This window comes from Triturus cristatus, chromosome 8, assembly GCF_964204655.1.
Source record: "Triturus cristatus chromosome 8, aTriCri1.1, whole genome shotgun sequence".
Taxonomy (NCBI): Eukaryota; Metazoa; Chordata; class Amphibia; order Caudata; family Salamandridae; genus Triturus; species Triturus cristatus.
In genome coordinates, this window is record NC_140591.1 from 292,236,364 (window position 1) to 292,261,137 (window position 24,774).

Genomic DNA, 24,774 nt, shown 5'->3' on the forward strand with positions numbered 1-24,774 from the left:
TCCTGGGTTTCGGTCAGGCTAGTGTTGCGGCTTCTGGGGCTGATGGCCTCCTGCATCCTACTAGTGTATCACGCCAGGCGGCGCATGCGGGCTCTGCAGTGGGACCTGAAGTTTCAGTGGGCTCAGCATCACGGCAACCTGTCCGACCATGTCTTGATCTCGGAGGGCACTGCACAGCAGTTGCAGTGGTGGCTCACGGACCGCGATTGGGTCATGGGCAGAAGCCTCTCCCTTCCCCAACCGGAGCATGTCGTAGTGACGGATGCGTCCCTCCTGGGATGGGGTGGCCATATGGGAGAGGCGGAGATCAGAGGCCTCTGGTCTCCGGCGGAGTCTCGTCTCCACATCAACCTGTTGGAGTTGAGAGCGATCCGACTTGCACTGAAAGCCTTCCTTCCCTCTGTCCGGGGAAGTGTCGTGCAGGTGTTCACGGACAACACCACCGCCATGTGGTATTGCAACAAACAGGGCGGGGTGGGGTCGTGGACCCTTTGTCAGGAGGCCCTGCGCCTCTGGACGTGGCTGGAACACCAGGGCGTCACCCTAGTGGTTCAACATCTGGCGGGCTCTCTGAACGCCAGAGCAGACAAACTCAGCCGCCGGTGCATGATGGATCACGAATGGCGTCTGAGCTCCGAAGTGGCGCAAGGTCTCTTTCAGCAGTGGGGAGAGCCTTGGTTAGATCTATTCGCCACCGAAGAGAACGCGCAATGTCAGCAGTTCTGCGCGTTGGAATTTCCAAGGCGGCACTCGCTCGGCGACGCTTTTCGTCACGAGTGGAGTTGCGGTCTGTTGTACGCCTTTCCGCCTATACCACTTCTGCACAGAGTGCTGAAGAAGATCAGGCGCGACCGGGCCCAAGTCATCTTGGTGGCTCCGGATTGGGCACGAAGGTACTGGTATCCCGAGCTACTCAGTATGTTGACCGATCCTCCGATACGTCTGCCCCTTCGGGAGGATCTTCTGTCGCAGCAGCAGGGGACGGTCCTCCACCCGAACCTGTCCAGCCTCCACCTCCATGCGTGGAGATTGAGCGGCGGCAGTTGATGCCATTTGACTTGCCTCCTGAAGTCTGTGATATCATTCTGGCAGCCAGGCGTCCCTCCACAAAGACGGTATACGCCTGCCGGTGGAACAAATTTGTGGCATGGTGCACAGCAAAGGCTGTGGATCCCCTTTCCGCCCCTCTTTCTGAGGTTCTCCTCTTTCTTCTTTCTTTGGCCCGGCAGGGCTCTGCCCTGGGCACCCTGAAAGGTTATCTTGCTGCCATCTCTGCCTTCTTGCGGCTTCCTGATCAGCCTTCTCTTTTCAAGTCCCCTGTAGTTACACGCTTTCTAAAAGGCATTACTCACACGTTCCCTCCTGTCCCTTTTGTAATGCCTCAGTGGGACTTGAATCTTGTTCTCACATTTCTGATGTGTGCTCCCTTTGAGCCTCTTCATAATTGTCCTCTTCGTCTGCTGACGCTTAAGACTGCTTTTCTGGTAGCCATCACCTCGGCTAGACGGGTGAGTGAGCTCCAGGCGTTATCTTCAAAGCCTCCTTTTCTGTCTGTTCATCCGGACAAGGTTGTCCTTCGGCCTCGTCCCTCCTTTCTTCCGAAAGTGGTGACTCCATTTCATCTTGGGCAGTCTGTCACCTTGCCCACCTTCTTTCCGCCTCCGCATCCTTCCAAAGAGGAAGAGAGGCTCCACCGTCTGGACCCAAAACGTGCGCTCTCCTTTTATTTGGACTGCACAAAGCAGTTCCGGGTGGACGACCAACTTTTCGTTGGATACGTGGGTGCTAAGAAGGGGAAAGCTGTGCACAAACGGACCATCTCTCGGTGGGTCGTTTTGTGCATCAAAATTTGTTACTCCTTGGCAAAAAAGGACCCTCCTGTTGGGCTGCGCGCCCATTCTACTCGGGCCACAGCGGCTACTACTGCCTTGGGACGGGGAGTCCCTTTGCAGGACATCTGTCAGGCGGCGACGTGGGCTTCGCTACACACGTTTGCCAGGCATTATTGCCTTGACAGCCAAGTCCGGAGGGATGGCTTCTTTGGCCGTTCTGTCCTCCAGGACTTTCTGGTGTGATCTTGGTTCGCAGACCCACCACCGGGGATGGTATTGCTTGGGTATCTATTCTAAGGTGAGGAATCTAACTAACGTGTTTCTTTCAGATGAACAAGTTACTTACCTTCGGTAACGATGTATCTGTAAGAAACATTAGTTAGTTAGATTCCTCACCGACCCACCCATCCTCCCCGTTCTGCGAACTGACATCTAGAGTTAAGGTTATCCTTTTCAGGCCCCTAGATTTTATTTTTGGCACCAGTGTCGGTCTTTGCATGGCTCTGCGTTCCTGGCGCGGAAGGCTATGTACAAGAACTGACGTCAGCGCGCGAGGGCGGCGTCTAAGTACTCCGACGTCATTCCGGCGCACGACGCCGACGACGGACGCGGAGCCGCAGACGACGCCTAGCGACGCGCAAGGGGTATTGCTGACGAAAAATCTTCCGGATCCAGTCTGACGCCTGGGGATATTCTAATGTGAGGAATCTAACTAACTAATGTTTCTTACAGATACATCGTTACCGAAGGTAAGTAACTTGTTCAACAGGCGTAACGCCGCACCAATACAGGGCAAAACTAGTCCTAGTTAATGTTTGCTTAGCTTAACACAGTAAGGTGGTTTATTTTTGTCCATATTTGATTAACAGAATGTCTTTTCATATGGTTTGTCATTTATTCCTCTAGAAGATCATCATGTAATATCTCCTATAATGTGACTGGTTTATTTAAATAAATGTTTCAGAAACATATTTTTTAATCATTCAGAATGTGATTATGGGATTCTTAGAACACAATTTTTCATTTATAACTATTCAAAGTTTAATTTGTGTTTTTAGGCCAGCTGGAGGAAGTGAGAAATGGACTGCCACAGCATGTGATTTTCTGAAACAATATTTGACAGGCTCAGTTGCTCACCTCATCTTAGAGGTATGTTATTTGTTTTTTCATTGTTAATCAACTCACTTTTCACAGGTTTACTCAAAGACCGTGGAACCTGTACTCATACTTTTAATTCTCTGTATCAGTCTTTTTGAAGATGCTTATTTTCTGCCAACCACCTTTACACATTTCTTTGTGAGAGAGATTTCTAACAGGAGATTCTTCATCTTGGAATGTTCTCCAGGCATCAGACTGGATCCTTAAATTCTTGAGTGATACCTCTGCATGCCAGTAGGTGTTGTCATTGGGCTTGGCGTCACCTGCTTCAGACGGGACGTTGCAGTTCCTACATAGGTGCCACCCCAGTGCACTGACATCAGTTTTCGTTCTGCACCAATAGCACGGATCCAAAGAGCTACCTCAATCATTTTTTTACCAGCCTTTGTCTACATTTTTGAGCTTTGGTCCCAGTGTGCAAGGACATCATTGCCCCTGGTAAACCTTCAGTGTTCAAGGCTTGCAGGGGTTCTAACAGAGCAGATGTGTGTGTTGGGTCCCTACTTGGTTTGTCTCTGGTTTCGGGTCATGACCCAAAGGCCTATGTCAAATGCAAATCAGTGCACACAAAGGTTATTCGCGAGCAACCCATAAAGCTCTTGGAGGTATGGCTAAAGAAGGCTCTGTGCCTTTGCTGGTCCAGTGGAAGATCTCAAGCCTGTTCTGTGAGCCTTTCCCGTGGACAATAGTCTGCCTGCTAGTAGACCACCTCGTCGAAGTCAGCTAAAAAGCACAAGAGGAAGAAAGCATGTCACCACCTCGCCATCCTGCTTTCCAGCCCCGCTCCCACACTTCAGTCTCAAAGCTAGAATCAGGGCCTACTCTACTCTATCCCACGTTCTCCTGCACCCGCCCATCTTAGAGAAGTTTGTGATGCCATCTTTGGGATACGGACTCTTTGGAGCACCTGCAGTCTCCATGAAGTCAAGATGCCCCCTTACTGAGTTACTGTTGACAGGTTTGCCCTCGACTCCAGCCAGGCCTTCTGGACCATCCCCCAGATTCAAACAAGCTCCGCCACTGGTGCCTCCAGGCTCCTTTTCCTTCCTTTACCATCCCCTGCGCTGCTGGCACTGCTTGTCGATGAGTCAAAAGTTATCACCGACCAGGTAACGCTCAATGTCGCCACCGGTCTTGCCTTCCCATCTCCATGGAGTTCCCACCCCTTGACAGGCCCTATCTTTCTGAATGGGGAGAATGGGAGGAGGTGTTTGGTTCCCTAGAGCACCCTGATAACTGTTGTGAGGAGCAGCATGACTCCAATGGCCTGGATGCGTCCCCAGACTTTGACATGTTTTCCCCTCCAGGCCAGGTATCGGAGGAAGGGGCATCTTCTGCCACCGTGATGTGCAGGGCGGCAGAGGTTCTCGATCTCCAGCTGCCAGTCCCGGTCAAAACCAATGTCTTGACTAAGGTGCTTCATCCTCGGGGTGGCAGTCAAAATCCATCCTCTCCTTTAATGAGGCCTCACCAACATGCTTTTGGGGGCCTGGGTGAAACCTTGCACAGATGCTCCTGCGCACCAAAAGATAGCCTGCTGGCATGGTCCTGCCTCTGGAAACCCAGCCTTCCTTTCCCAGCTCCCCTCCCCTAAGAATCTGGCGGTGCAGACCTCAACATCAAGGGTCAACCCACGTGGGTTCTCTGCTACACCACCGGATAGGGACTCCCAAGAAGCTAGATGCCTTTGAGAAGTACATTTTGTGTTCCACCAGCCATGCCATGCCGTGTGGTCGGTGAACACTCATGCGGTTGTGCAGCTCATTTCCATGCTCCCTGAGGAAGGCGGAGCCAACTTCACCAGCATGAGTGCAACAAAACTGGCCAACCATTGCGGACTGAACACCACAGACTCCCTTTGTAGAGCCATGGCTTCCATGGTGGCACTGCCTTGCCTGTCCTGGTTACAGTGAAATGGGTCTCAAGGGATGTCCAGTCTTCTCAAATTGACATGCCCTTCAATGACTCCTGCCTATTTGGTGACAAGGCCAATGTGGTGTTTTTGCAAGCACAGGATCAGTGCCAGATCCCTTGGCCTTTCCCTCTCAATCAAGCTGTAACAGCAGTCCTTTCACCCCTACTGTAGACGTGGAAGGGGACACCTTGTGCGCCTACCCAGTCCAGCAGCCTGTTCGGCCCTTTCAACGACCGGGCAACAGAGCCCGGAATAGATGCAAGAGCCAGTATCAGCCTGCTGCTCAGTCTCCACCCTCCAGCTGCCGCAGCACCCATGCCCCTTACGGGCACCCTCCATCTAGCCCAGCCATCACAGTGGCATTGTCAGCCACCACTTGCGCCAATGGTCAGCGATTACATCTGACATGTGGGTGCTTGAGATTGTCCAGAAGGGGAATGGCCTACCATTTTTGGAAACACTTCCCACCATCCCAAGAATGGCTGACAGGGAACCAGCTCTCCTTGCTTCATCAGTAAGTGCTGACTTTTGGCTGAAGGAGCCATCGAGAGGCTGCCTGAAACAGAAATCGGGCGTGGTTTTGATTCCTGCTACTTCCTGGTGCTGTCAAATGATGGAGGCCTCTGCCCTATACTAGATCTGCATCCTCTCAACACCTTTCTTAACAAGCATTGGCATAGCCAATAGGTCTCGCTTTTGGGACCTTATAAGTATTTAGGTATGCAGCACAATATCCTTAGTGCAACAACACCAACTGTTGCATGGCTAAAAACTTATAAGGTCCCAAAGTCGAGACCTATTGGCTATGCCAAAGCTTTTTGGTGATGTTGTCGGTGTGAATAAGTAGTGTGCCGATAAATTCCTCTGCATACATGTGCCAGTACTGTTGGCATATGTGTTCTCTATGAGCGCCTTTGATACCGCCTCTCTGTGCAAGAAAGCCTTACATAACGGGAATGTTTGATGGGTTTTGGAATGTATAAGTGTCATGAAAAAGGCACCTAGACTGTCCCTGTGGTTGCAGAAGAGGTAACAAATGTTTCTTAACGGTGTGGGACTGAAGCATATTATTGGGCAGTTCATAGGATCTTGGCAGGGAATGGCTTCTGTCACACAACCTGTCACGTACCTGCTCAAAAACTCACTAGCCAGACCCATGGCATATAGGTGCACAGAAACCAACATCATGAAGTGGGCGGGTGGACCACAGTTATCCTCATCGGACCTGCTGGAAGCAAAATCAGACAGACCTATAAACGCTCACACTCATCGGACACACACCTGTCACTCATGCGAGACACACATCTACAAAAAATCACACTGGTAAGCAGATTTCACTGAAATCAGACACACTTTGTTCCGGGACTGTAAATAACAACATCTCGGTCAACATGTCAGTCAAAAATGAGGGGGCCTGTATTTTTACAAGTGAAAATAAGATAATCTAGAAAAAAAATTCAGTTGTATCTCCTCACGTCTCTCTTTATTGTAAAACTACTTCACTTCAGGAGTTAGTTCTTCAGAAATCAATGATAACAGAGCTCTTTGATCCTGTATGGCTCAGTGTGCTAAACACTTCCAGCTGGCACCTACTGTGGTCTGTGGTCAGATGTTTGAAAACCAGAACATACAATGCCACTGGGTCAGGAAGTGCTTGTATACCGTTTTGCTCCATTTGGGACAGAGAATCAAAAGCCATATTCCTACCTGTGTGGTCCAAAACGGATGGAATAGAATGCTATCTTTCCAGCAAAACACTTCACCGACTCATGAAGGGTATTACAGCAACGCCTTCCTGACGTTTCAAATCACCCATGTATTAGCACACAATATTATTATGTATGCTGCATTTCCAAATCTATATCTGAAAAATATTTCGGCCAACATGAGTAAGTTCCCTACATACAAACCTTTTGCTGAAGAAAGCAGCTTCAAATAAAACGAACTCTTGCTCTACAGGACAGTTGTTGTTGGATAACAGTGCTTTACAATTACACCTAAATAATCTGCGGGGAAGCAACATTCGCATCAAAAGGCTTCTCTTCGGAAATGTTCCAGAGACAGCATTTCTAGATTTAGGACGCTGCGCAAGCCTCACTCGTGGAACACACTTTCTTACCTTCCAGTTAATCTCCAACATGGTACCAGCTTAAACACTCGCAGCGGTCGCTTGATTAACTTTCAGCAGCTACGCCACTCTCATTCCCTTCAATGGTGCATGCAAAAGGTTTATTTTTGAAAGTATTACAAGTGGCAGCCAACCAGTGTGGACCCCCTGGCAGGACCCCCCCCCCCCCCAGCACAGCTGTCTCCACACCCCGCTCTGAGAGAGCGTGTCATAGCAGGACGCAGACGACGCCCCCGAACGTGGCCGACATGTTGGAAAGAAAGTATTTCGTCTTCAGTGGAATGGAGCGGAGATTCATGACACAATATAAAGATAGGCTGATGATAGATAGCAAAAATTATGGTAAAGAGTATGAGTAATTTGTCTGCCATAACTTATTTAAATATCACGCAAGAGAACAATCCTCTTCCTATACAAAATACATTTATAAAAAATGGATTTTGAAACCAGACCAACTTTTTCGTTGACTTGCAGAGATTGATAAGAAGGAAAAGCGCACTGTCCTATTCCTCTTTAGTTGTTATTTGGATTGCGGTGATCGCGATTCGCAATGTCTGGATGAAAATGCTTCAGCCAGTTGTGTTTTTATGTAAAGTGAAAGACGGGGCGGTCGCAATTCAGTGAACACGCGTCTGTCTGCATGCACTGTAAGTTTTTAGACTGGGAATGCTTCTGATAACCTCTCAAGGCCTAAAAGAACATTTACCACGTCTTGCAAGTGAACAATAAGTTAATTAATACAACTGTATTTTAGAATTTAATTGTAAGCGCTAATAGTGAGGAAACTAACACTTCTAAAAAAAACGCGCGTGATACGCACGCGCGCAACGGGAAAAAGTGCTGTGCACGTCGCGCGCGATTGTGCGCGTAATAGCAAGCTGGTGACTGGCAAGGTAGCACTTTTGAAGCAGCAACAAAATGTCTCACCAGGGCAGCGCATGCGCTGTCTCAGGCGAGACCTAAAAAGGAGATATTCACGGTGCTCACGTTGTCTCAGGTTTTGTCTGTCTGCCTTGGATTCTGGAGACTGGATGGTGGAGGTAGACCTGCAGGACACGTATTTCTACATCCCAGCCTTGCTGGCCCACAGGCCTTACCTGTGGAACTTGGTGGACCATGAGCATTTCAAGTTCGCTCTATTCCCCTTCCTCCTTACCATTGCCCTCAGGTGTTCACAAAAGTGATATCGGTGGTTGCAGCCCATCTTCTCATGTTAGGGAATCCAATCTTCCTCTACCTCAGTGACTGCCTGTTGAAAGCGAGCTAACCCCAGACTGTCTTAGTCTCACCTCCAGACTATGACAAACCCTCTGCATTTGCTGGAGTTCACTATCAACATTCCAAATTCTCACCCGACTTCCTCAGATGCTCCCTTTCATTGGAGAAATTCTGGTCACAGTGCAGTTCCACGTTGCTGGGACTCATGGCCTCCTGCTGGTAAAATCATGCTGATGGCATGTGCTGGCTCTGCATTGGGATCTGAAGTTCCGGTGGACGCAGTATCATGGGAATCATTTTGATCTGGTCCATATATCAAAGAGGACTGCAAAATATTTGCAGTGGTGGCATACGAACCCTCTTCCGACTCCTCTTCCTTCCCCATCTAGAGCTTACAGTGGTGACAGACTTGTCACTACTGGGTTGGGACAGCCATCTGGGAGAGGTGGAGATTAGAGGACTCTGTTCTCTGGCAGCATCTCAGCTCCACATCAACTTGTTGAAGTTGAAAGCTATTCACTTGGCATTGAAAGTCTTCCTTTAATCAAGGAAAGGCTGGACAACACTACACTATGTGGTACTGCAACAAATAGGGATGGGGTCGTGGACCTTGTGCCAGGAGGCTCTGCGCCTCTGGATATAGCTGGCATTTCAGGACATTTTCCCCAGTCTTGCAACACCTGGTGGGATCTCTGAACGCCAGGATGAATTAACTAGATGCCTCACAAATCACAAATGGCATCTAGATTCGGAGGTGGTGGGAGGTCTCAACTGGCACTGGGGGAGAACCTGGTCTCGTTCTACAAGTCACCGTGGAGAACACACAATTTCAGCACTTCTGTGTACTGGAGTTTCCAAAGCAGCTGTCGCTCAGAGACACATTCCCCTCCGGTAGAACATGGGAATCCTGTACTCCTTTCTGTTAATTCCTCTTGTGCCCAGAGTTCTCAAGAAGATGAGATTTATTTTTATTTTTTTATTTTATTTGATCATTTTCTGACAATTGCATCAACAGACTGTAGTAATTCTCTGCGAAACAATACAAGCAAAATCAAAATGTCAGCATCGAGATATCATGTACAAAATAATGTCAATAAACAAAAGTAGGCAGGCGGTTATGTAGCATTTACAACTACATTTGCGTTATATACGTATCCACACCCCACTTCATGTCACCCAGCCATGCGTGTAATCCTGAGGCAATTCGGGATGTGCATTCAAGGCTTTTATAGTTCATTCAAACCAAGCTAGCCCACCCCCGTTGGGACTATCCCCGGGGGCTGCGACTCAGGGATGTGTGTATCTAAATTCGCAAATAGTCCTTGAGTGGTTCCCATATGTCTTTTGGTCTGGAGGCCGGGGTCTGTAGCATGTACAAAGTAAGGCTCGATAGCCAAGCGATGGCAGTGGGGGTTAGTCTGCTGCCCCATTTAATGGCTATCTCTTGTTTAGTGAGTAATAGTGTCAGGGCGATAAATTTGTGTTTGTTCTTTGGCATGTTACGCATATAGACAAGCAGCGCAACCTCAGGAGTGGGATCTATCTCCAAATGTGTCATCTGAGAGATTAATCTGAATATGGCCCTTCAAAAATCCTCGATCTTAGGGCAATTCTATGTGAGGTGGGCTAAGTCAGCGCGCGGCCTGCCACATTTCATGCAACTGTGAGGGCGGGTGGGGTCAATGGCGTGTAGTTTCGTAGGAGACAATATAAACTCTCCATAAATATTTAAAATGTATTAATTTATGTCTATGGTTGAGCGATGCCTCTCTGGTCTCAGTACAGCAGTATGACCATTGGTCATCCAAGATTGTATGTCCCAGATCTCGCTCCCATGCCTTGCGAATTTTAATGTTGTGGGTCGGGGCAAGGGCCATGCTCGCTTTATACATCTTAGAGATTAGTTGGTCACCGCTAGTACTAGATAGTAACAGCGCCAGAGGGGCGAAGGACACAGGCTCCAGTGGATATTCTGTGATTTTGGCTCAGAGTGCACTACGGACTCTTGCAAAAACTAATTGGTCCATAAATGACACCGCACCAAAGCACCCCCATTCAGCGGTAGAGAAGACATGGTCGTCTGGGAAAAGGTCACTGAACTTGGTGACAGTGAGATGATAGTGTGCGTAGGACAAATTTTTCTTCCAGAATGGGAAGCCACAAATTTTTCGCAATTGGGATTTCGGAGGAGTAGAGGGTGGATCCCTCGGTGATTCACAATAATTTACACCATACCCAACTTGTTGTTGACACTGTATGTCACAGGGGTCCCGGGGGAACCCCTGAAGTAGAAGAGTGTGTAGGGGGCCAGAAGCACCAGGTCAGCCTCTGGTTTGCTGTAGGGAATGCGCGCATCCGGATGATACCAGCTACGAGTGTAAGTTGCACTGTGCTACTAATTAAAGCCTGAATTCAGGGGCGCCAAAACCTCCCCTCTCATATGGTAGCGTCATAGTGTCCCAGCCAACTCTTGGTCTCTTCTCACCCCACGCCAGCCTGATGAGGTGAAGAGTGGCAAATCTATTTGGAAGTGGGATAGGGATGTTGTGAAAAAGGTATTAGAATTTAGGGAACACAGTCATTTTCATTAATGCAATTCTACCTGTCGTGGACAGCGGAAGCTTCAACTAACACTCGATCTACATTTCTAAATTTTGCATTATCGGACCATAGTTCCAGTGAATAATCTGGTCCGTGTCGCGGTGTATCTGAATTCCTAAGTACAGGACCAACTCATTGCACCAAACCAGAGGGAGTTCGCAATCCCATCGAGCAGTGCCCGTCGTCAAAGGAAAAATTTCGGACTTACTCCAGCTAATACCCAGCCCAGAGTAGTTTCCGAAGCGGATTACTTCTCTGATTAGTGGATCTAAAGTTTCCTGGGGGCGGCGGACATATAGCACAATGTCCGCATATCAGGAGAGCAGGAGCGGACCAGTGTTAATTGCAAGCCTCTATGGATGTGTTTTTCCTGAAAATGTCTCACTAAGGGGTCAAGAGCCAATATAACAAGCATTGTCATAGCCAATAGGTCTCGCTTTTGGGACCATATAAGTATTTAGTTATGCTGCACAATATCCTTGGTGCAATAACATCAACTGTTGCATGGCTGAAACACTTATAAGGTCCCAAGACCTAGCTTGTGGTTCGAGGCATGTGGGCTGCTGAATTCATATCTGTGCATAGATCGCCGCCTAGTGTTGGGTCCGGATGTTTGCACGTTGTTGTCCTGGAAGAGTCTTCGAAGTATCCTGAGATAGGTGACTCCTCCCCTGGACCACAGTGCGCATGGGCATCCTCTCCATCCTCAGATTGTTTTTTTCCGCCATTGGGTTCGGATGTGCTTATCTTGACTCAAGTTAGGGCAAACTTTTTTTTCAGGCCAAAAGGCCTTTAGTTCGCGTCTGTACTGTTCCCGATCGGTATCGACAGTTACTTGTTAGTTTACTGACTTCAAAAACAACTTTTTCGCATCAGATCCGACCATCGACCCCACATCGACGATGGAATCGAGGACCCCATTCAAGCGGTGTCCTGTTTGCAATGCGAAATATCCCCATGTCGACGTCCACCCGGTGTGCAACAAATGCCTTTCACCGGATCACGACGAATCCACATGTATGGCCTGTGCCCGATTCCGATCCAAAAAGACTCTCCGGAATCGACGAGCAGCGAGACTTGAAGCGCAGCAAGCGGCACCGGCCCCAACCAACATCTTCAGCGCCGAGGACGAAGATGTGGAAGGCGTGGAGAACCTACCCTCCAGCCCCGCTTCCGAACACGATTCCGGATCGGAAGACATCGAAGAACACCTCTTTCACAGGGAAGAAGCCAACACCGAGGTAGGAGACTACGATGAGGCCTTAGGGGCCGAAGAAAGTAGCTCCGGTGACGAGCAAGGCCTACCCGTACAGACGGAGGATATCCCAGTGCGTCAGTCTATGGCTCCGGTCGAAGGATCGCCTTCGGGCCTTACCCAAGACCTATCCCGCAGTTCTTGGGCCCCGCCCTCTGGCCCGGCTTCGGACATCCAGCGAAAGCCATTAGTACCCAAAACGACTGGTTTCCCTTCCTCGAAACCAATAGTCGTATCGGTTCCACAGAAACCGAAACTGAAACTGACACTGGTCGGATCGAAGCCCACTACACCTTCGACGCCAGCCAAACCCGTCGGCACCGACCGCACCAAACGGGACTTCGGTGCCGAACTCGCAGCAGCCGACGTCGGCGCCGACACACGGAAAAAGGCCATCGGTACCGCCAAACCGCCTCGGCACCCGGCACCGAAACAATCGGCTCCGGGCACGAAGGTCAAAATGGCCGCTGCGTCGCACACCACTTCGAAAGCAGCACCTAAGGCCCAATCATCGACGCCGTCGACAGCTACTACCTCTCCTCGACGACCACGTGGCCCCGAAGAAGTCCACGCCTGCCTCTACAGAACCGCTCGGCGCCAAAGAACCGTCGGCGTTCCAGGTGCGACAAGTTGCAGCGTCCTTGCAACGCATCAAAGAAAAGGCAGCCCTCCAGGACACGTCGGGCTCCGAGCCGAAAAAAGCTCACAAAGCTTCTCCAGCAACACCCAACATCACTTTTGGCCTGCCGCCATCCACGGCGCCCAAACTGTTTGAAATCAGAACACGTGTCACCCAAACTAGGATCACACCTGCCGAACGCTCTCCTACGGAGACATCACCGTCCCACATCATCGATGCCGACACCGGCAGAATTATGCTCCACAAGCGGAGAATATCTTCCGAGCAAGCTTTGGACTCCTACCGGATCCCGCTAAAGAAAAAGATGCCAGCGGATTCGGAACCAGTTCTTTACGAACGTCTCCATACCTCTTATCCAGATCCACAGTCCTTCTCTCCGACACCCTCCGAAACCGACGTTTTGGAGGACTACATGGGTGACGACGTCCCCTACCCCAGGGAGATGGACCCTGAAGGCCAGCAGGACCCTGATCAGGCTTGGGATGACCCTGTAGACCCGGGTGCAGCTATGGATACACAGGACACGCAGCTATATGGCGCGAAAACGTCTCCCACAGAGGACACTGCCGCATTCAACGCCCTCATTGAACGTGCTGCGGCCAATCATGGTGTGCAACTCCACTCTGACACAATCGAGGACGATTTTCTAATGGATACTTTCGCATCCTCAGAAAGGAATATCAAAACTCTGCCCATGTTGAAGGGTGTCCTCAAACCAGCAAAGGACATTTTCCAAGAACCCACCAGGGCAAGAGTAATAAACCCCAGGATCGACAAGAAATATAAGTCGGCGCCTGGGGACCCTACGTACATTAGAGGCCAGTTGCCTCTGGATTCCATCGTAGTCGCTAATGCTCGCAAACGGGCGCACTCGCAGACAACTGGTGATGCTCCTCCCCCGGACAAAGAGTCCAAGGTGCTAGAGACCTCCGGCAAACGGGTTGCAGCCCAGGCAGCTAACATATGGCGTATTGCCAATACCCAGGCGCTCCTAGCTCGCTACGATCGCGCACACTATGACACATTAGAAACCCTACTCCAACATCTCCCTGACCAATACAAAGAGGGAGCAGAGCTCCTCATCAGGGAGGGACAACTCCTCACGAACGCATCCATTAAGTGTGCACTGGATGCCGCAGATACAGCTGCCAGAGCAATAAACACCAGCGTCATGCTGCGATGACACGCCTGGTTACGAATCTCCGGATTCAAACCTGAGGTTCAAAATAACATCCTCAATCAGCCGGTCAACCCCGACTACTTATTCGGACCAGAAGTTGACTCCACCCTAGAAAAAATTAAAAAGGACACAGACACTGCAAAGTCCATGGGGGCTCTCCAAACACAGACCTTTCGGAGTGGCTCCTTTCGTCGCCCCGGCAATAGAGGCGCAGGTAGAGGACAGGGGTCACAGCAAACCTACAACAAGGGCAACACACAAAGTACCTACGATAAAAACACCCGGGGTGGATATCGTGGCTCCAGCACAAAGGGCAGAGGACGCGGATACGGCAATACCAGGTCCTCCCCCAAGAACAAACAGTGACGCCCTCTCCCTTCCTCCCGACCACATAACACCTGTCGGGGGAAGGCTACAAAGGTTCCTGTCCACGTGGAACACCATCACCACGGACAGGTGGGTCAAAGATATTATCAAACACGGTTACTGCCTAGAATTAACCTCCACTCCACCCACAATACCGCCAAAACACCGTCCTATGTCCTCGGAGCACTTAGCGCTATTACAGCAGGAAGTGTTAAGTATGCTGAAAAAAGGCGTGCTGAAAAAAGGCGCAATAGAGGTCGTACCCGTCCACGAGCAAGGTACGGGGGTGTACTCCCTGTACTTCTTAATACCAAAAAAGGACGGGTCACTCAGACCTATACTAGACCTGAGACCCCTCAACCGCTACATTCTCTCAGAGCATTTCCACATGCTCACCCTACAACAAGTCCTCCCGCTGCTCAAACAGGGAGACTTCCTAGCCACGCTAGACCTCAAAGATGCGTTTTTCCACATACCCATTCACCCCTCACACAGAAAATATCTCAGGTTCACTATTCAAGGGCAGCACTACCAATTCAAGGTTCTTCCCTTCGGCGTGACAACAGCACCCAGAGTTTTCACAAAGTGCCTAGCTACAGTGGCTGCACATCTACGGAGGCAACATATTCACGTCTACCCTTACCTGGAGGACTGGCTTGTTCAGGCACAGTCAGCCCAGCAATGTGCCAGCCACATGTCCCGCACCATTCACCTCCTTCACAATCTGGGATTCTCACTAAATTACCCAAAATCACATCTCCAACCAGCACACGTACAACAGTACCTCGGTGCGACCATAGACACTCTGGCAGCCACAGCTCAGCCAAATTTAGTGAGGATCAACAGCATGCAAATGCTGATTTCAAAGTTCATACCCCAACACTCCCTTCCTACGCGAGTGTTCATGCAGTTGATAGGCATGATGGCATCCTGCATTTTCATAGTCCCACACGCGAGACTACATATGCGCCCGCTTCAGGAGTGCTTAGCACGTCAATGGAATCAGGCTCACGGGCAACTAAACGACCTAGTGTTGGTGAGCGGTCGGGCATACAACTCTCTGCATTGGTGGAATCCACAAAACCTTTGCAAGGGCCGACCGTTCCAAGAGCCTGTTCCACAAATAATACTGACGGCGGACGCGTCTCTCCAGGGATGGGGAGCTCATGTACTCAACTACACAGTGCAGGGACTATGGACAATACAACAAAAGAAGATGCACATCAACCTTCTAGAACTGATGGCAATCTTCCTGGCAATGAAAGCATTCAAGGTACACTTGTGCAACAAAGTCGTGTTGATCCGGACGGACAACATGACTGCCATGTACTACATACAGAAGCAGGGAGGAACACACTCTCCACAGTTGTCTCATCTGGCTCAGAGCATGTGGAAGTGGGCCATTCAGAGGAACATATTCCTCATGGCGGAACACCTCCCCGGCAAGGACAACCAGATGGCGGATCTGCTCAGCAGACACAGCCACCAGATGCACAAGTGGGAGCTACACCCGTCAGTACTCCAACCGTACTTCCAACAGTGGGGTCATCCAGAGATAGACCTATTCGCCACAAACGAAAACGCAAAATGCCAAAGCTTTGCCGCCAGGTTCCCACATCCGCAGTCGCAGGGCAATGCGATATGGATGAACTGGTCCGGCAGATTTGCGTACGCTTTTCCCCCAGCACCATTGATACCGCTGGTGGCACGCAAACTCAGACAACACTCACTAACACTCGTCCTGGTTGCTCCAACATGGGCACGCCAACCATGGTACACCACCTTTCTCGAACTTTCCGTGGTGCCGCATCAAAGGCTGCGGATCAAACCCGCGCATTTGACGCAGAACCATGGAGAGATTCAGCACCCAGATCCGCAACAGCTGAACCTGGCAATCTGGCTCCTGAAGTCCGAGTTTGGCTACCTAAACCTGCCACCTGACTGCATGGACATCATTAAGGAAGCTAGAAGACCCACTACCAGAGCTTGCTATGCAGCCAAATGGAAAAGGTTTGTAATTTATTGCAATAACAATGACATTAACCCGCTAGACGCATCCATCCAAAACATAATTTGTTACCTCTTACACCTATACCGATGCAATCTGGCATACACCTCAATACGTGTCCATTTGACCGCAATATCAGCCTATCTCCAGAACAGGCAGCACCTCTCTTTATTCAGAGTGCCTGCCATCAAAGCATTCTTGGAAGGACTCAAACAAGTAATTCCTCCAAGCCACCCACCAGCTCCAATGTGGAACCTCAACTTGGTCCTCACACGCCTGATGGGTCCACCCTTCGAACCTCTACACTCATGCGAGATTCAATTCCTCACCTGGAAAGTAGCTTTCCTAATAGCGATCACTTCGTTGAGGAGAGTTAGTGAACTCCAGGCACTAACCGTTCAAGAGCCATTCATACAGGTTCACGCCAACAGGGTCGTACTACATACCAACCCCAAATTCATGCCCAAGGTGATATCGCACTTCCACATAAATCAAACTATTGAACTGCCTGTTTTCTTTCAAAACCCACAAACTGTCGCAGAAAGAGCACTCCATACACTGGATGTAAAGAGAGCCCTCATGTACTATATAGACAGGACTAAAGTCTTTAGGAAAACAAAACAACTTTTCGTTGCCTTTGCCCCACACCACAAAGGTAACGCTATCTCCAAAGCAGGTATAGCCAGATGGATCGTTAAATGTATTCAAATTTGCTATCAAAAAGCTAAACGCACATTAACGATTCCCCCACGAGCCCACTCAACACGTAAGTTAGGGGCCTCCATGGCTTTCCTGGGAAACATTCCTTTGCATGATATATGTAGAGCAGCCACCTGGTCCACTACACATACATTTACCAAACACTATTGTGTAGATGTGCAATCAAAACAGCAGGCAGCTGTAGGACAGGCTGTTCTCAAAACTCTTTTTCAGACCGCTGCAGCTGGCACTGGTAGCCGCCGCTAATAGAGGGTACTGCTATATATTCTATGCACAGATATGAATTCAGCAGCCCACATGCCTCGAACTGAATATGCTACTTACCAGTATGCATCTGTTCTTGGCATGTAGGGCTGCTGACATTCATATCGCCCACCCTCCTCCCCGGCGCCTGTAGCAGCTGCAGCTCTCAGAATTACTGTAAGCATGGTCATCACTTTCTGTATCTACTCCATCACTGCCACAATGGCGAAAAACAATCTGAGGATGGAGAGGATGCCCATGCGCACTGTGGTCCAGGGGAGGAGTCACCTATCTCAGGATACTTCGAAGACTCTTCCAGGACAACAACGTGCAAACATCCGGACCCAACACTAGGCGGCGATCTATGCACAGATATGAATGTCAGCAGCCCACATGCCAAGAACAGATGCATACTGGTAAGTAGCATATTCATTACTGGGGGCTGGTTTTGCCGCAGTACTGCAATATCCGCCTCCTGTAACAAAAGCGGCAGCAGTGTTTCCCACCAGCATCCCTCCCCCATCCCCCCCCCCCCAATAATTTACGCCATGCCCAACTTGTTGTTGACACTGTCTGTATGTCACAGGGGTCCCGGGGAAACCCCTGAAGTAGAAGAGCGTGTAGGGGGGCCAGAAGCAGCAGGTCGGCCTCTGGTTTGCTGTAGGGAATGCACGCATCCAGATGATACCAGCTACGAGCGTAAGCTGCACTGTGCTACTAAATAAAGCATGAAGTCAGGGGCGCCAAAACCTTCCCTCTCATATGGTAGCGTCATAGTGTCCCAGCAAACTATTGGTCTCTTCCCACCCCACGCCAGCCTGATGAGGTGAAGAGTGGCAAATAATCTATTTGGTGTCGCCAGATCCACTGACCTGAAGTGATGCCCAGTCCACGGGAACGAAGAGAGCTCTCCACACTCCCCAAAGACAGCCCCCCTGATATGGAAAAAATATTCTCTCATACAGGAAGGCTAGCCCAGGGAGATGCGGGGAATGATATCCAACACAGGTAGCCTCTTCTGAATCCCCAAAAGGTTCAAGGATAGCAAATTCAAAATGAGTGTCCTAGGAGAGAAAACAAGAAATGCCCCATATGAAATTCTATCCCCATATGTAAATCTCAAAAACTTCGTAAGGATATTATGCCTGTCCTGCAGAGACAGTCGTTCAACTTACCAGCCAGATTTGATAAGGAACGTATGAACTTTGTGAGTCATTCGAAGAACAAGGTAAATCAGGCACATCAGTTATTTCCTTCTCAGTCCGCAGAAGATCCGAAGAAAAAGAGGCGATAAATCCAAAAAGGTTTGCTTTCAATGTCCAAACATGTTTAAAGGCGTAAGTTCCACAAAAAGTCTGACTTTACAAATTCGTAGGCCTCTTAAAAGCCTTCACAGTCTATTACTGAGAACATATGGAGATTTCCAAACATAGGAACTTTGGCACAAAATAAAAAAGCTGGAATATGGTTCAATTTCCCAAAAGGCCTTTTATTTCGGGGGCGTTTATTCAGCCCAATGTTGCCACTTGATATTGCTGCCAGAATTGATCATGAATTGGCGCTTAAGCCCAAAAAAATAATCAGAGAGGTGCTACTGTAATAAACATGGTCGCGCATTAGATATATACGCGACCTCGGTTGCAGCGAGAAAAAGGACGCGGCCGCGAATTACCTTCAAACGCGGCCGCGGAGTCACACACTGCTCAAATAAAAAAATAGGTGCTGCTCATTAAATGCCTTTAGCGCTACACCGCAATAACAGGCAAATGCTCCATCCACAAAAAGAATCAGGGAGCGGTAGCGTGCCAGCTGGCAAAATTAAAGGAACAAAAAACAAAAGTTTCAGCCACAGCAAGGATGATCTCCACGAAGGAACAGGAAGTGGGCGTGGTCTCATGGGTGAAGTTTCCGGAAGCCAAGCACTGGGTCCATCTGCTGGCCTGCATTTATACCCTTAAGGGAGCGTGTATCAATTCCTGTCCTTCTTCAGCATGGCAAGGGAATCTCGCAAAACGTTCTCTATCTCTGCAGACCAGGCATTGCTACCCCTGACTAACAGTGGGGCCATTTGATGGTACAAGAGGCTTAAGCTGTGACATTTGGAAGTGGGATAGGGATGTTGTGAAAAAGGTATGAGAATTTAGGGAACACAATCATTTTCATTAATGCAATTCTACCTGCCGTGGACAGCGGAAGCTTCAACCAACGCTCGATCTACATTTCTAAATTGTGCATTGTCGGACCATAGTTCCGGCAAATATTCTGGTCTGTGTCGCGGTGTATCTGAATTCCTAAGTACCGGACCAACTCATTGCACCAAGCCAGAGGGAGTTCGCAATCCCATCGAGCAGTGCCCGTTGTCAAAGGAAGAATTTCGGACTTACTCCAGTTAATACCCAGCCCAGAGTAGTTTCCAAAGCGGATTACTTCTCTGATTAGTGGATCTAAATTTTCCTGGGGGCAGTGGACATATAGCACAATGTCAGCATATAAGGAGAACAGGAGCGGACCAGTGTTAATTGCAAGCCTCTATGGATGTGTTTTTCCTGAAAATGTCTCACTAAGGAGTCAAGAGCCAATATAACAAGCATTGGCATAGCCAATAGGTCTTGCTTTTGGGACCTTATACGTATTTAGTTATGCTGCACAATATCCTTGGTGCAACAACATCAACTGTTGCATGGCTAAAACACTCATAAGGTCCCAATGCGGAGACCTAGCTTGTGTTACTGGGGGCTGGTTTTGTAGCAGTACTGCAATATCAGCCTCCTGTAACAAAAACAGCAGCAGTGTTTCCCACCAGCTCCCCTCCCCCATCCCACCCGGGGCGGGTCCGACTTAATTACCAGGGCTTGTTTGCGTTCTCAGTCTGGCCCTGCATTCTGTAGCAAAATAATATATTCTGTGCGTTCGATTTGCATTATTATTTATTTATGTTTCGTGAAGCAGACTGATTCGCTTCATTTCAACTGTAAGGAAGTAACAGGGCCCCCTCACCTGGGTCATCTTCAGATGTTTGAGGTCTCATGCCCTGGCACGTGTGTTTAAGACATGGGGCACACCCAGGGAACAAGTCCTAAGAAAAAAAGGTGGGGGACTAACCTAATTAATCAGTATGCAAGTGGCATCAGGTCGCGTGACATCACGGCGCGTGACATCACAGGAAGTGGCACCACAAGAAGTGACATCAGATCTTAAACCCTCACATATATGTTTAGCAGGTCTATCATGAGTACATTTAAGCACATTTCAGGTATACTTGCAAACCCTCCTGATTTAGGCAGAAGATTCCCACTTTTGTAAGCTTCACATAAACCAATGTTGCCTTTTGTCAGCGTAAAGCTTCCTCTACCCATAGTGCTTTAAAGGAAAAATAATGATATTTAAATTATTACAACACCTCCTCAGGGGTAGTATGTGCTATATAAATGGTATTTATTTTGTGCAAATACTGAGAAAGATCAACAAATCTGATGTTCTTACAGTGTATGCATATCTCCTAAAACTGCCTCTCTTAAGTATGTGTGAAGTGCTAACATGGCGTGAGCCTTTGATTCCCCTCTTCTGCATTTGCATCTAGGTGTGAGGCTCCTGACTGCCGCCAGCCAGGAGACTCGAACAAAAGGAAGCCTGGTGACCCCTCAAATTCGGCCTTCCTTATGGGCCCAGCAGGAGTTAGAAATAGGAGAGCCCCGTCCTCGCCTGCACGTAGTTGCAGATCGAAAGCAGACAGAGTGCAGGCACTGCTGAATGTGTCCTGGTGTTTGGAAATGACACCAGGACAAATTCAGCATCTTTTTCAGTGGGGCCCAACTGCTTGGCAGGGTGGACGGCGTCCACCCTGTGAAAAAAAACATCCACCCCAGACTCGTGCCCTGGGCACACCCCAAGCTCCACTTTTTGTCGGGGTGCACTCTGATGTTGGTTCCCACACACTTGTGGCCAGTTTAATACTAGATTACCACATGGCAGCTGTCCTCATCATAGAGCACAGGAATATAAGTTGACATCCTTCTTATCACATAAAAGCACGGCCTTCATGTTATACCAGTGGAATAGCTCAGTTGGTGAATGGGCGTTATGTTATGCAGATTTGTAGAGTTAACTATCACCCAGGAGGGTATCCTAGTGCTGATCAGTTGTGAGTTTTGGCACACGGAGGGCCTAGTGGGACTACTTGAAAAGTCAGGTCTCCAGATTATTGCGGTATTCAAGAAGTGAAAAGAAGAAATGATGGACGGAATGCTGAACAATGCAAACATTCACCCCCAGTCACAAAGGTCTGGGTTTAATCCATTGTTCTTTTGCCCATTATGCCACACCAGTTTGGACCCAGGCATATGCAAATCAATCTTGACCCTGCTCCTCATGGGAACAGTCCACCCCGAACTGCCAGACAAGGTCTTCCCTGGACCGGAAGCAAGCATCCTAGGACCGGCGATAGTGATCCGTCACCGACATCAGGCGATGACAGGCGTCACAGGCTTTGAAACCAGGCATCCTACCGGCACCAGAGTCGAGTCGAGAGACCAAAAGAAGTCAAAAAAGTTAGTCAAAAAATGACTAGGGGGGGGGAGGAGCCTAGCGCGCAACCAAGATGGACGCGTAGGCACAGAGCTCACGAGACTCACGCAGCCTCCCACGATTATCCTGGATTTCATCCTGATCTTTTGAAGGAATACAACGGGTGAACCTACGCTGAGGACACCCCTGTTCTCAAAATTCAAATCGGACTCTGGGAACTTTACTTCTTCGGTCTTTGGGAGAGAGGCCTGCTCCACGACGCTGCCCCGGGCTCGGGTTGGCATCTTCCCCGTGTCCCAATTGAACAACAACGGATCCGGAGCGTCGGGCTGACCCGTGCGCCCCGGGTTTCACTTTCGCTTTTGACTCTCCTCAGTGACGTGGAGAGCGGGTGCCTGTGAAGTCTCCACATCTGAGCAGCCCGGAGGCCGGCGGGTGCGATCGGTGGTGGGAGCTGTCTACCACTGATTGCGGTGTGCCCCCCCAGGGAACCACTGCAACACACGGGCATCCGGTGGTGGGTTTCCCCTGCCGTGGAATGGCGGCCCGACTAGACGGGGACAAGCTAAGGCCCAAGGCTACCCGGAGAGGTGGCTATGTGCAGACGAATAACATGGATCGGTATGCCCATCAGAAGGTCCGAGTGGGCCCGCAGAGGTGGCTCGAGAGGGACCGTCATCCTCGGCGGAGCTGACACTTAACGATGTCATGGGTGCCATCGACGCCATGAAGGAATCGGTTGGCCAGCGGTTTGACTCTCTGGCCCACAAGCTGGACACCGTGTCAATTGATGTCAACCTACTCAGAGCGGACCTTTCGAAAACCAGCGACAGGGTCAACTCACTTGCTCTCACGACCTCGGGCCTCACGAAAGATGTGACTGACATGCAGACGGAGCTTCACAGTCTGAGGGCCCTCACCGACCTCTCGGTCAAGCGGTTGGAGGATTTTGAAGGCCGGGCACGACGAAACAACGTGCGCATTGTAGGTGTGCCGGAGAGGTCGGAGGATGGGTCGGTGGATCTTTTTGTGGAGGAATTGATCCTGAACCACCTCGTGCCGAAGGGCCTCAGCAAATACTTCATGGTGGAGCGGGCCCACAGAGTCCCGGGGGGTCGACCGAAGCCGGGGGCCCCACCGCGTCCCATCATCGCCAGGATCTTTAACTTTAGGGACCGCGATGCCATCCTACAGACTTCCCGTGTAAATGGCCCGCTGAAGTATGAGAACGTGGACGTTAGCTTTTATCCTGACTTTACTCAGACAGTCCAAAAACAGCGCATGGGGTTTCTGACTGTGAAACGGCGTTTGAGACATGGGCCTGAAGTACGCCATGCTTTTCCCGGCCAAGCTTTGTGTTGAACTGGAGGACCAAACCCACTTTTTCGACCGGCCTGATGCGGTGGAGGAATGGCTTGATACATTGCATCGTCGGCGCGGGGGAGATGAACGGACCGAGGACGACGGGGGTGGCTCGGCGGAGCACCCGTGAACTACTGAACTATTGTTCCTGGCTAATCGTGTGTTGAACTCGGACTCTGGTCAGGGGTGACCTAGTACATGGGACTGCATTGCCCTTCCTTTTGTGTTGGGGGGCTGCGGGGTATCTGGTGAGACTCTTCCTCCTCCGGGGGAGTTTTCTTTCTTTTCGTAGACTAGGTTTATGTCGGGCGACAGGCACACTGCGAGTTGGGGTGGCTAGATGTTCTAGTGCAGGGGTGCAGGGTGGGGGGGGTGTCACGGGAGTTGGGGGGGGTGGTGGTGGGGGAGTTGTTGTTGTTTCAGGTTAGTTTTACACCAGGTGATCGATGTTCTGTTTTTTGCTCTCGTAGTGGGTGGGACGATCGCTGTGGTTGGGATGGGGGGTAGGGGGTTGCATATCTTAACATGGAATGTCAATGGTTTGGGGGATCGTGTGAAGCGAGGGGTGGTGCTACGATATCTGAAGCGTCTCTCTCCTGATATCGATTTCTTGCAAGAGACGCATTTGGTGGGCAACTCCTGTCAGGCATTGAATAGACGGGGTTACCGTTTGGTGGCCCATTCCGGCTTTACTACTGGGTCCAGAGGGGTAGGCATTATGGTCCGAGCCTCTCTCCCGCTGGAAATTGATGAGGTGAAGCACGATGACCGGGGGCGTTACGTAGTGCTGGTTGGCCGGTGGGAGGGTAGAACTTTGTTTGGTTTCAGTTTACGTCCCCCCTGGGTTGCAGACTACCACCTTCGCGGATCTGGGAGGTCTATTGCTTGGGCTCCCTGAGGGCCTGTTGCTGGTTGGTGGGGATTTTAACTCTGTTGTGTTTGGTAGAGAGGATCGTCACCCCCCCCAGAGACCTCCCTGGGGTGCATTCTTGGTTAGGTGGTTTTATTGACACTATGGGACTGGTTGACTGTTGGAGAACGATGCACCCGGGGTTGGCTCAGTTTACGTTTCACTCTGGGGCCCACGGCTCCCTGTCTAGATTGGATTATGTACTGATGCCGGCCGCCCAAGCCCCAATGATTGGGGAAGTTAAACATCTTGCTCGTGGCATCTCGGATCATTCCCCGGTGCTGCTCCACTTGGATATTGCCTTGGGGGCTGGGGGAGAGTGGCACCGATTAACCCCTGGTATCTCCGTGACCCCACAGTTCGTGCCCAATTGGTGAAGTCCCTAGACCGGTTTTTCGCGGAAAACCAGGGTTCCGTCGCGTCAGCTTTGACATTGTGGGAGGCCTTTAAGGTGGTGATCCGTGGGCAGGCGCTATCCCTGATCTCCCTTGCTAAAAAGCGTAAAAACGAAGAGGTAGTGCGCCTACAGTCTGACATAACTAGTATGGAAGGGGATCTTGGGCGGGGAGTCACGAGGGAGAAACTTCACGCCCTTAGCCTTAAGCAGTCGGACTATAGAGCGCTGGTTACGAATGCTGCGAAGCTCGCTAGTCGGGAACAGCAGGGGCGCTTGTATGATGTGGGTGACAAGGCTGGAAAACTGATTGCGTGGCT

General features: G+C 50.0%; 1 protein-coding gene across 1 annotated transcript in view; it reads left to right on the forward strand.

Annotated features, from left to right (window-relative positions):
* Nucleotides 1-24,774, forward strand: part of RNF17 (ring finger protein 17) — a 2,644,767-nt gene that overhangs the window by 1,917,037 nt on the left and 702,956 nt on the right. The window contains exon 27 of the mRNA XM_085621540.1: nucleotides 2,891-2,981. Coding sequence (XP_085477666.1) covers nucleotides 2,891-2,981 — 91 coding nt within the window. The remainder of the gene's footprint in view (nucleotides 1-2,890; nucleotides 2,982-24,774) is intronic.